Below are 12,571 nucleotides of genomic sequence, written 5' to 3'. Positions count from 1 at the left end.
TAAAATCATAGTTAAACGAGTTATATAGATTCATATTTAAACCAATTTTACTCTATCATGCAATAACTCTAAGCGTCAAAAACACTTGTACTGTCTTCACCTCTCTTCCTTATGGTGTGTTATTGATAGTATCTGAATGTTTTGCTTCAGTCTTGCACTATCCTTGCTTGCACTGTTTTAGGTCAACCTGTTAAACTTCATCCTGCTCCCTTTTTTGAATCTATGTCGAACAATACTGTAGCTGTATCATCATTTTTACTTCTCTATAATTGCTTCCTTTTTAGTGGTCCTTATCTTAAACTTAATAAAGTGCTTTACAAAACTAGTCTGACAAAATAGACGGCATTTTTGGATGAAGGACATGTGGGCCACATGAAGTATGGACACTGTTGGAATATAATTATTTCCAGTGAACTAATATATTGCTGTCCTATAAATAGATGCCATGATGCCATTGCAGGATGGATGAATACTTGACTTTCTGGCTAACTTTCATGCTTCTTGTTGTATTCTTCTGCCCAGTATCCTGTGGTCCCCTTGCATCCTATGGCAACCCTCCCCTGTTGCCCGATGTATTATGCCCCCATTTCGTTTGACTACCTCCCATAAACCTGAAGCTGCCCGACCATGCCAACACCTGTATTCTATAGCCACTTAAATGTAGCAATTCTTTGTATCCTGCACACTTGTACTCTGTGATGCAAGTATTCTGCTGCACACGCACTCTATAACCCACTCTAATATGTCACCGCTTGTATCCTGCCACGTCGATGTCCTACACACCCTAGTATCCTGGCATCCTTTCTGTCCTGTAACTCATAATATCCTGAACACCTCTGTATCTTGAAGCCCTTTGCAACCCACCTCCCAAATTCTTCTTTCCCATCTATCTTGCAGCCTTGCCCATATCATATTGTCTTGAATCCTCCACCTCTTGCATCTTTCTCCCATCCCCACATATACATGAGTGTTTTGATTCTTAGTATTCTGTGACCTTCATTCTTCGATTCTCGAATCCTGACACCCCTTGTGTCTGTCTGGTACTATAATGTGCAGTCTCTTAATTTCTGTCACCCCTCTAGCCTGCTACCTACTTATCTTAGCATCTCCAGAATCCTATAGCACGTGTGACCTTGTGTATCCTGCCATTCAAGTATCTTGCAGTCTCTTGGTTCAAAAGACACACATTTGTTATTTGCCACACAACCCACAAAGTCAAACAAAACTAGCTTCATATCATGAATGAGCAGGTTAGTTTCTTTGGCCTTGCCAACTTGAATTGTTACTAGGATGTGTACATACAGAGTCACATAATAAAAAAAAAAGGAATTAGCTGCTGATTCCACATTTGAAATCACTGTTCAACTCAATATTTTAGTGAACATCAAGTACACTCTAAATGTACGATGGTTAGTAAAATGTGGCAACGAAAATAGCTTAAAAAAAGAAAGATACATGCAGTTACCTATATCTATGAATGACAGCATTAAAAAGTCTCCCGTCCCGCCAACAGGTAGTGAAGTTATCACAGCGTATTCCACCATAACCGTCTATTGTACGCTGTGTCCACAGGAGCAATTTCTCTTTCGCAGACATGTCCTGTGACTCCCCCGTGACATGGATGTCGGAGATCTAAAGAAGGACAACAAAAATGTCAAATGTTATGGTCATTGCTAATTAGCACTTGTACTGTACAGACTAACCCGTTATTACTTGCGCTGGTGAAACTACTTTGCAACCCAGATTACATTTCATAACTTGATAAATTCAGATCAAATGAGAGACAAGAAGACAGTAGACAAAAAAGAGTTTGTTCAGTGAATCTCATGTACATTACCTGCAACCTCAACTAAGAAGTTTCAAACAAATATTTAGTTTGGAAGACACTTCAGTCGTAATTCAACAACATCCGTGAGGAATGCCATATCTCGCTCTGAAGGGCTGGAGCGGCAGATACATTTATCTGAAATAGCTAAGGAGTGACCATGGTAGTAGCAAAAGCAAGGACTGTGATCACGTGCGATTATCTTTGAAGATTATGATATGAAGGATGATGGACTGGTCAACTGGCAAGAAGGCGGAAGAGGGGTCAATGGGGGTGAGTGGAGTGACGTGGAATCGTGAACATGGTCCTGATTTAGTGTGAGGAAACACCATTTTTACCCACTGCTCCGATGCACGGTGAAAGCAGTGATATTAATACAATAACGAGCACTGGCAATGCCAATGGGTCTGGATTTACAAGAATGTTGTATGGCAATGCAAAGTGTTACAGGTCAACTGGAAATTAAAAGGTATTTGCGTGAAAGCAAAGAACTGTAAAATTACACTGGTGTAGGTTAAAAGGTCAAGTGCCAATTGCACTGTCAAGCCAGACCTAAAACTCCATGTAGGTTAATGGCAGCCCTCCTCCCATCTGTGCTCCTGCCAGAGACAAACAATATAAGAGACTTTAATAGCATTACAATTTCATGTGCCTACCCCTGAAAGTTCAATCTCAGGCTGCTAGTAAAATAAACAAAATTATCACAGCTGTGTGGAGGGCAAGCATTTCTTTTTAGAAGAACACAATTTCTGCCCAAACAAAACATGTACTTCTGGCTCCCAATATGTGGGCGGAGCCAAAGTACATATCTAGTAATGCTGACTTAATTGTCTGGCAACAGCTGCTCTGTCAATGACCATAATAATAGTGACAGCACACACCATATACTTAATTAGCTCTTGAGATTTGAAAAGCACGTCTTATTTTACTCAGCTAATTGGCTAATGCTAGCATAAAGATGAGTTTTATAACATATCCCTGACTTCTGAATTCATGTCATATAAATATACCTCCTTTATACACATTTTCATTGTAGTTGAGGTTTGGACATGTGCAGCCCAGTGTGACCACGTTGGTATTTCTGTGTAATTCGAGGTACCTAGACAATCACCTTTACATACATCACACCTCTGCCATAATTCAAAGGTGACCTCAGATATTATTTAAATGTTGTCATGTTAGAAGACTCTTGGTGAATCTTAGGATATCTTACAACACAATGTAATAATTATCTGGTTTAGTAAGTAAATGATCCTCAACCCATCTGTTGGTTCCTAATAAATCAAAATGGTGATGGACAATTTTACATTGAAAGAGCATATCCCATAATAAAAATGCCATTGTACGCAATACTGTGTCAATTTATGAGTAGAAGATTCTATAACTTGAAGTAGAATCTAATTTAATTTGATATTGGTAAGATTTATAAATTGCATATCTGCCCGAGGTAGGCTTCCCGGCACTAACAGGCAGAAGTGATCTGAAGGAATCCAGTGGTTCACTCATGTTAAAACAGCCAGGTCTTCAAAGCTTTTCTGAACACTTTTTTATTAGGAGAATGATGATTGGTATAGGGGAGAGAATTCCATAACTTGGGAGCCAAACAGGGGAAGGAAAGCTCTCCTTTTCTTTGTTTATGTATTATGGGAATTGCAGCTAGGTTCAAGTTAGATCTTAAAGCTCTGGAAGGAGTGTAATGTTGAACAAGATGTCTTAAAAACATTGACACTGAGTTGGTAAACATACACAAAGTGACACAAGGTGCTTTAAAGAGTATTTGCTTCTCGATGTGTAGCCAGTGGAGCATTACAAGGGAAGAAGCCATCAAATCCCACGTAGGAGGGCGAAGGAGGAGTCGGGCTGCAGAATACTGAATTATCTGTAATCTGTTTGGTACAATCTTAGTGGCTTCTAACCTTAGCAAGTTTCCATAGTCCAGACATGACGTGATCATATTTTGAATTACAGTTTTCTGAAGCAAAACCCTACATTTTTAATTAGAGTTCTAAAGGTCCAAAACAGTCAGGAAAGCAATCAGAAGTTCAGCAGTGAAGGTTGTTACCCCCTAGACTGACTTCTGTTTGGCTCCCCTGTCACTTTAGGCAGCTGTTTCCCAGGGACTCTACTAGAGCAGTAAGAGAGTTATTTAGCTGTCAAGCATTGTTGCCTCTACCTGGAGAGAGGGAAATCATTAAGTGAGTGCCATCAGAAAAAAGAAATCAAGGTATTCCTGAAGGATTACAGAATGTCAGCTAGAGGGTGGACATATATATTGAACTGTGTGGGGCACAGACACGACCCCTGGGGAACCCCACATACCATACAAAAGAATTCAAGTAAAATAGCCTACCAAGCACTTGAAAACTCTAATCTTGATGAATGAGGCAAACCATTGCAAAGCCTGACTTGTGACTCTGCAATCTTCCAGTGTATCAACAAGCAGAACAAAACGACGGATGGTGTTGAAGGTAGCACTGAGGTCAAACAAGGTTATAGCTGCTGTGCTGCTTTTGACCAAAGTCCCCTGTAGTTCCTCAAATACGGTGAGTATGGCAGACCCATTGCTGTGGCGTGGTCGGAGAGGGATGTGGTGTGGCTGAGAGGGATAGAGAAGTTTGTGCTGCTCAAAATAATGTGATAATTGCCAGTTGGCATACTTCTATGGTTCTCTGAGTCCTTAGCAGGGAAAGAAAGAAGTGATATAGGTTTGTAAATCTCAGCCACGGCCAGATCCAAAGTAGGTGTTTCAGTAGGGGTTTGACTATCCCAGGTTTCTGGGAATTTGGAGTAAGTGAGGGGGATAGAGAGTGATTTAGTAGCGTTCTTAGTACAAGATAGATGGCCGTAGTCAGCCTCTTTAGGATACACAGGAGAAAAGGCTCCCAAAGGGAACTAGACTTATCAGTGTTTGCCAGTTCTACCAAATCCTTCTATAGGCTGAAAAGAAAAGAGAGTGGCCCATAAGGCCTAAATGATGTCTAGATGACCAGAGTGTTCGGAGGAGTAGAATGAGTTGATAAGGTAGCATAGGTGTCCTGGATTTTCTTTGGAAAAAGCTTGGTACTTCATTGCAGCTGGAGATAGATGATGCCACAGCCAGATTAATGGATCAAGCACTGAGCTAACAATTGCAAAACATCTATCACAGAATTGGAGGCTAGATCATTTTAGCTGCAAAGAAGGTGGTCTTTGTCTTTTTAATAGTGCTATGAAACTTTTTATAGCTCTTTTTTTATATTCCAGTTTCCTGAGTTAATCATAGTTTTTCTCCACATTCGTTCCGGAATATTCTACCTTTTTTAAAATCCCGAAGATAGGAGTCAAATCAAGAGGCTGGCATTTTTAGAAGATGGGACCCGAAGGTCACTAAAAGGGTCCGCCTTATCTAAAGCTTTCAAAAGCCAATCTTTAAATGTGTGGTCTGCTTCCATGACTGTGCCTCCCAAGTCCAGCATATAAGATTGTAGCAAACCAACTAGTTCTGGCAGGTCAAGCTTGGACCATCGTCTACAGACACGGGGCATAGTAGGTAGCATAGTGTTCATGGTAGGGAGCACTATAGACACAGGAGCAACCAAAGTGTTCTGTCCAAAGCTTGGGAAATGGGACGACTACCACCAAATCCAGGATATTGGAAAAAACAGTATCCCAAATATGTCCAGCTTTATGTGCAGCTAACTTAGCCAACTGCAACATTTGCAGAGCAACACGTCTTGAATTAAGTTGTTTATCTTAGGTTATGGATTTGATCTGAACAAAAACTGAGATCTCCTACCAGGGTAAAGTTTTTGGTTTTAAGGGTTTGCCTGGCAATTGCTTCAGGCAGGGTCTGTAGAACATCTGTGCATTGCCTGAGGTCGATATACCAAAGCCCATGCAAACGAGAAAGTGGATGTGAGTTTACAAGAAAAAGACATGACATATAATCAGGAACTGGGAAATCGGAGTTTTCACATTTTAGCATGGACTTATACAGAATCACAATTCGTCAACACATTTCTCTTGCACCAGTCCCTCCTAGTAATGCAGTAGCCATGTGGAATAGCTAAAGATACATCAGCCATTGAACTTTCATGCAGCTAGATTTCCTTAAGAAACAAGGCATCGGGATGCTCATCTTCAATGAAGGAAAACATATCTAACTTGTGTTTGTCTAAGGAGTGGCAATCCATCAAGAATAAAAGTCGAGTTAAGATTACTTAAAAAGTTGCTGATGAGGCCTCGGTGACACAGGTACAATAGTTATTGGCAAGCTGAGAATCAATTCGATTTATAGAGTGAAAGAAATGGTCAGTCCCTCTTACACTGAAATGCAAGAGTTTTGTTACTGAGCAGGAAATTGAGTCACTTTGTAAAGATACAGAGATCCTGATCCCTCGCACTGCCCGGGGGCTGGCAGACACACATGGGCTTGCCTCTGCCATGCTAGTGGCACGCTTACTGCCCTCACCCACTGCAAATCCATACAACAGCCTCCATTAAATATTGGAGACAAGGGAGAAATGGATGACTAGAGCGTGGCCCAAAATGTACTTGTAGCGGTTGTGATCAAAAATGGCTGTGATGCGGTCTCCCTTTGACAATCAGAGCTCAAGGGAGCTGTAAAGAATGCAGACTGTTAAAATGACAACAGCAAGTAAATTGGTGCACTTGAAATATGGGGACACAGTTTTTGCTAGAGTGCTTAGTGCTCATTGCACAAGTCCTCTACCAACAACCAGTGGTGGTGAGCAGAGCGCAGAAGGGGTGGGGCACGTGCAGGTGGGGGGAATAGGGAAATAAAACATGCATTAATTATGAAAAAAAAAAACATTTATCTTCTTGCCGCCGTGCCGCTCCTCCTCTGCTGGCTGCAGGCACAGGCTGCCAGCCTGCCATGCGGCTAAGTCCTGACGCTGCTCAGAGTGGCGTCAGGATTGTCTGGGAGCGCCCTGCCAGGATGCTCCCAAGCAGACTTGGAGCCTGTGCAGGCTCTCTCTAGCGAGTCCTGTGCACACGTGTGTTTGGTCGGACGAGACAGCCGGCCAAACACACATGCGCTCTGAGCACTCCCCCTCACTGCTCGTCACCCCCGTGGCCCCGCCACTATTACTAAAAAAGGATAATAAACTGTGTTTATTATCCTTTTTTAGTAAAAAGTTTGTAGCTGCCACTGCTGGCAGGGGGAGGAGGAAACGCTCCTCTGTCAAATGGAGGAGCCGCCCCTGCCAACATCTGAAACTGCTTAAAACATTCACATTGAACTAAACCACATGAAATCATGATAATCAAGTACGATCTCAAAGGCTAACTTAGAAGTGCATCTGCCCTGCAATCATCATTAAATACTGTAGAAGGAGAAAAAATAGACGACTAGAGTGCAACTCAAAATGGCACCTCTAAATATGCTGATCAAAAATGGTAGAGATGTGGTCTTCCTCAGACAATCAGAGTGCACCCTGGGGAGCTGTAAAATATATAGACAGTAAAAATGCCAAAAGTAAGTTCATTAGTGTGCTTGAGACTAGGACACAGTTTTCGCTTAGAACTAAATGAACAAGTCCTATACCAACACAATCTAAATTAGAATAAAACATTCAAAGTCAAAGAACAGAAAATCACGCAAAATCTCAAAGGCTTCCTTTGGGGTCGGTAGCTCTGTAATAGGCTGAAAACCCATCCCTACTTTATTGGTACTTTTGGCTTTATAGTGACTTTTCCCTTTGGCTCACATTTGCCCCCAAATCTATAGAGATGTGATGTATCTGCTTTCTTTTGTTGCCTACTCCGTGGGCTAGAGAAATCTAGCAGAGGCAAGTGCTGTGGTGACAAAATTGTGTAAACATATAGTATTCGGCATTTCTGCTCATGCAAAGCCAAGGGGAATTGGTAATTAATACCGATGAACAGAGGGAAATAATGAAGTAAAAAAAAAACAGAAGGAAAAAGCAACAGGTATCTTGTTGAAAATTTGTTAACATTTGTTCATTTGGCAGGTTTTTACATCAGTTTCTTTTTGAGTCACAGAGTATGTTCGTACCTCAAAAGGCACATAGCGGTGTCTGTCCTACTATGAAACAAACTGAGTAAAACTAACATGCATTGGCAGATCAGGAAGGTACAACAGGAGAAGGATAGAGTCTGCTGCTGAGTTACAAGTATACACAGACAATGCGAGAACATGTACTTCAGTGTTTCAGTGTATAGAGCCGCTCTAAGTGTGTGCAAGCAAAGGGGTATATGGCAGTAGACTGTGCTTTACGAAAAAATTTATCTTTCCAATATTAATTGGGAATATGATCACCGAAAGGACGTTAACACTAACAGATCTCTTGGCCTTGGGCTCACATATTATTGAACGCTGTAATGCAAATTTTAATTATAATGAACTCTCAAAATATGTTTATACTGTTAACGAAGAGCTGCACTTTTTAAAATGCCAAGAGAACTAACTGCAATCAATTGGGGTTTTTGAGGCCTCTGAGGAAGAAATATGCTGCCCAGATTATTCTAATATATAGTGGGCACTGTGCAATATGTATACTGTTATGTGTCAGTGCATTTACACCAGAGACCAACAAGCCTTCCGGGCTTTCAAGGATATTTGGGTACTGGAAAATTAAATGGAAGTAAGGCAGTGATGCTATCAATATGGTTCGATCCAACAAAAATATCTGAAATATTCTATTCTATTTAATGTTATCAGCTATCAAAAGGGAATACATCTCTCTGGCTATGAAAACTATGAGGCAAAATCACAACACTTATGAGAATAGAAAGTAGCACTGCAGGAGAGCTCTGTTATGTACTCTTACTTGCCTTTCTGAAACGGAGTAGCTACGTCAGCTCCATATTAGTAACAGTGCAGAGTCCTTTTTTATTTGTACTAAGTGTACGTGAATATTCTGTAAATATACCTATTGCATCTCCATTTTAAACGGTGTACAGCAAATCACAAAGATGTGTTATTAATAAATAAAAGTGTACTGCAGGAGTACTACTATATGTACTCCCAAATTCATTGGTGACTGGGCCCCTCAAAGTCTTAAGTTCACATTTGACTTTATCCAAGTTCTGCTCAAACAATTCTTGACTCTGGTGAATTCTTGTCAGCACAAGCACAGGCACTTCTATGTTTTGTTCTCTTTTTTAGATAAAGCAGTTTATTTTGTTGTAGGCAGAGTTTCAATACGTGACAAACTTTATTGATCACTGATTCCCAAGAATCAGGCTCACGTCTAGCAAAACATGGAAAATAGTGGAGATGAACTGCTGTGCCCTCAGTCCAACTACTCACTAAACTTGAGATGTCTAACATGATTCAAGGTGGATTCCTGAATAGAATCCACAAGGCAACAAGCCACAGGGCCATCTACAAATCTGGCAAATCATGTTTGCAAAAAGTCTTCTTCTTTGTAAGTTCAGGCGTGAAGACCTTCAACCTGGGAAGCAGACATTCCTCTCTATTAGGTTGTTCAAATAATGTTTTCCAGTGCCTTTGTATTGCACCATTACTAAAGCACTTCATTATCTTTTGTCAAGGACCCAAAGCACTTTGCAGACCTCTAGTACTGAGATTCCTGAACTGAAGAAGGGTGTTGGCAGCTGTGTCAACTATTAGTGATGAGTACTGGTGTGATATGTCAGGATCAGAGAATGTGCTTCAAACCCAACGCAACTGCATGTGAGCACATTTTACATATGTGGTGGAAAGTGAAGACGTGAGGACAGGTTCACAAACAGCCTATACAAACCAGGAAAGGAACTAGCCTTAGGGGGCATAGTTCTTATTGTGAGAAAAAAAGGGACTTTATCGCCGTTCTGGCATGCAAATGATTGTTGATAATTCAGAACTTATTTGGGGGTTATTACTTAATTTGCATGTTTCTATTGAGAAGGAACAATCTCCTATGAAAGTTTTACCGTAAGTAGAATCTTTCAGTAGAGGGATCATTCCAGATCCAATTTTCCTCATTTGGTTATAGAGTCTGAGCTTCAATTCTAAGAAGCTAGCTCCCAGCCCATAGATTTACTGATGCAATGCAACATGCTTTGATGGATATTCTTCTGTCCACTGGTAAGCAGTGTAGTGCTTTGAGGGTAGTTGTACTATGACTCCCGCCTGTTTGGTTGAGGACTTGCCTTGCGGTGGTGTTATATTCTTGACAGTTTTTATTGAGGAGCCAATGCAGAATTAATTTTCATGCTCCAGTCTTGATATAACTGGCCTGCATCCAATGTACAAATACTAAGTAGAGGGAGAGGTTTCATAAACGTCTTGTCACTTTATTGACTTCAGATTGAAATTACAGGTTGGAATCCATAATCATCCTGAGAATTTTTACTAAATTGGAAGTGGTAGGTGGCTGTCTAATTTCCTGGGCCAAGAGGAAATTAGGTTGTGATGTTTTGAACAGTGATGGTTGTTGTGAGTTTTAAGCTAATCAGAGTGTCATTAGTTTAGCTGGAGCCGGTGAGGTTGATAGAGTTCAGCATGTCAAGTAAATGGATTAAGTAACCATGGACGAGTAGTGACAGGGTAGCTGAGGCATTGGACACTCACAGAACTGATGTTGGGTGAACAGTTTATTGGTGGTAACGAGATAGCCAGACCTGTCCTTAATGAAAGATTTTATTCAGCTGAAGCTCTGCACCCTCTAATCTAGTCTCACGTCATATTTGGTTCAGTGGTTGGTGGGCAATTGTGTGAAAAGCTGATAAGAGGTCAAGTAGCAGCAGAACAGCAACTCCATTGTCATCAACAGAGTCCTTAAATGTGTCCCAAAATGAGATTAGTGTATTACTCTCTTGGGAATTAACTCCTTAGAAATAGTATGTTAAAACTAATAATGGTCCCACACATGTCCATTCCACACATGCCAATTTTCTCCCCGTACATAAAGCCATGCAAAGCTCACATACTAGTTTTTTTGGTAATATTTTGAGAAGGTCAGGAACACCCAATCCTAGAACTCAGTGATACTTGGGAATATTTGTACATCACCAGGTAATGATTAGGAATTCTTCAGTCTGAGGTGTTCATCATCAATACACATTCAATCAAAATATTAGTCCTTGCACAGCATATGAGTCTAGCATGAATTTATTTTACTATTAAAATACGAAACAGCCCATACTGGGCAGCGGAACAGTGCACTAAAGAGGCACACAAGAGTTTGCACACAATAGCATAATTTCACCCTGACAGTGTGTACCTATAGTTACAAGACAGCTGTTTGATTGCTATCCTTTGCATGAGATGTGGTCATAGATTAAAAAATAACAGGTAAAAAATGCATTGGCAGCTGTCAAAAAGCAGACACATAATAATTTGTAGTAGGTAACTTCATGTGGTAGCTAGGTATTCAGTTGAGCAGACTGCAACAAGAATGTGACACCAAAGTATTTTAATCTCAGATAGTCTGCATGATAAAAGTCTAGGTAAGTGCACTAGATGTGATCTGAACAGAATAGCATTATTGAGTTTACGTGTAATCACCAGGGTATCTGACCCACACTCGGGAAGAAAGAAAATTGCAATCAAATTCCTTATCAAATGAACTTAAGAGGTGGATTATACAGGGCAAAAAGGGAGCTGATTATCCAACATTTCCGAGGACACAGAATTGATGACTTCAGCTCAGCAGCATACATGATTGCCATAAGTTCCAGGAAAGGATTGTCAACATGGCCTTGGAGACAGTAATGGCAGAAGGAGTAATAATTCATCTCAAGCAATATTTGGATGATCATACAGATTAGGCTTGCTTGGGCGTAAGGCTGAATAACTATTAATCAAATAGAAGCATTGGTACATAATGAAAGGTGTTTTCGGGATCCAACCTTGAGTGCTGCAAATGTTTGTAAGTGGCTGGCAGAGTAAAGTAAGTTTTATAAGATCATTTGAGCTCCACCTAAAGTTAAGAATAAAGTTCCAAGTGATAACTTTTTAACTTATATCGATCTCTTATTAACAGGGCTGATGCGATGATGTCTGAGGTGAAGGTAATATAGAGGAATAACTCATTCTCCAACAAGCACAGAGGTTGATCCTTGTAAGAAGCCAGGTCTTGAGTAGTCTGTAGATCACCTTGGCAGTCCATGTGTTTAATATAACGAAGCCTACAATGTTGAACACTTGAATTGTGGAGTAATTATGTTCCCTTTTCTTGCTTTGTAAATAACAGCAGCACAACCTCTTCTACTATCTTATTTTCGAGAAGCACCCCCATCCTACATTATTGACTTACCACTCAAAGTATCATTCTGTACTTTTTATTTGAGTGTGTAAGATAGGTATGATAGGATCAAGTGCTTTTTTCCTGACAATGCAGATGGCAAACTGCTGTTGTTAATGGCTGGTGGCTAAAATGCAGGCTTCAGTACCGCAAGTCGTGCTTTGAGTCCCCACTTAAATCATGTGATTCTTGGAAAATCAATTTACTGCACAGCAGCTCCCCTCCCAGACTAAAATTGAAGAGCACCCAGAGGCAATTTGATTTACAGTGCTCGCTGCAGAAGAACATTCTTTTATATTTAGCTAAAATGTTTGAGCGGCGAGTACATCAGATTCTTCTCATCCATATTTTAGGGAGGAGGGAACAACACCACGACTCCGTTGCTGTGTGGAAAAGGCCGCTTTATTGAAACAGGTGCACTTACAAACATAGGGGGTTATTCTAACTTTGGAGGAGTGTTAATCCGTCCCAAAAGTGACGGTAAAGTGACGGATATACCACCAGCCGTATTACGAGTTCCATAGGATAT

The 12,571-nt window shown here is 40.6% G+C and overlaps 1 protein-coding gene across 7 annotated transcripts in view; it reads right to left on the bottom strand.

Moving 5' to 3' along the window:
* The window catches only part of DST (dystonin), a 1,789,835-nt gene that overhangs the window by 914,814 nt on the left and 862,450 nt on the right, over nt 1-12,571 (bottom strand). For all 7 annotated transcript variants that reach the window (XM_069235771.1, XM_069235778.1, XM_069235775.1 and 4 more), the window contains one exon: nt 1,466-1,632. In XM_069235771.1, the coding sequence (XP_069091872.1) occupies nt 1,466-1,632 (167 nt within the window). The remainder of the gene's footprint in view (nt 1-1,465; nt 1,633-12,571) is intronic.

Source organism: Pleurodeles waltl, chromosome 5 (assembly GCF_031143425.1).
Source record: "Pleurodeles waltl isolate 20211129_DDA chromosome 5, aPleWal1.hap1.20221129, whole genome shotgun sequence".
In the NCBI taxonomy this organism is placed as follows: domain Eukaryota; kingdom Metazoa; phylum Chordata; class Amphibia; order Caudata; family Salamandridae; genus Pleurodeles; species Pleurodeles waltl.
This window is presented reverse-complemented; position numbering and strand designations above follow the sequence as displayed.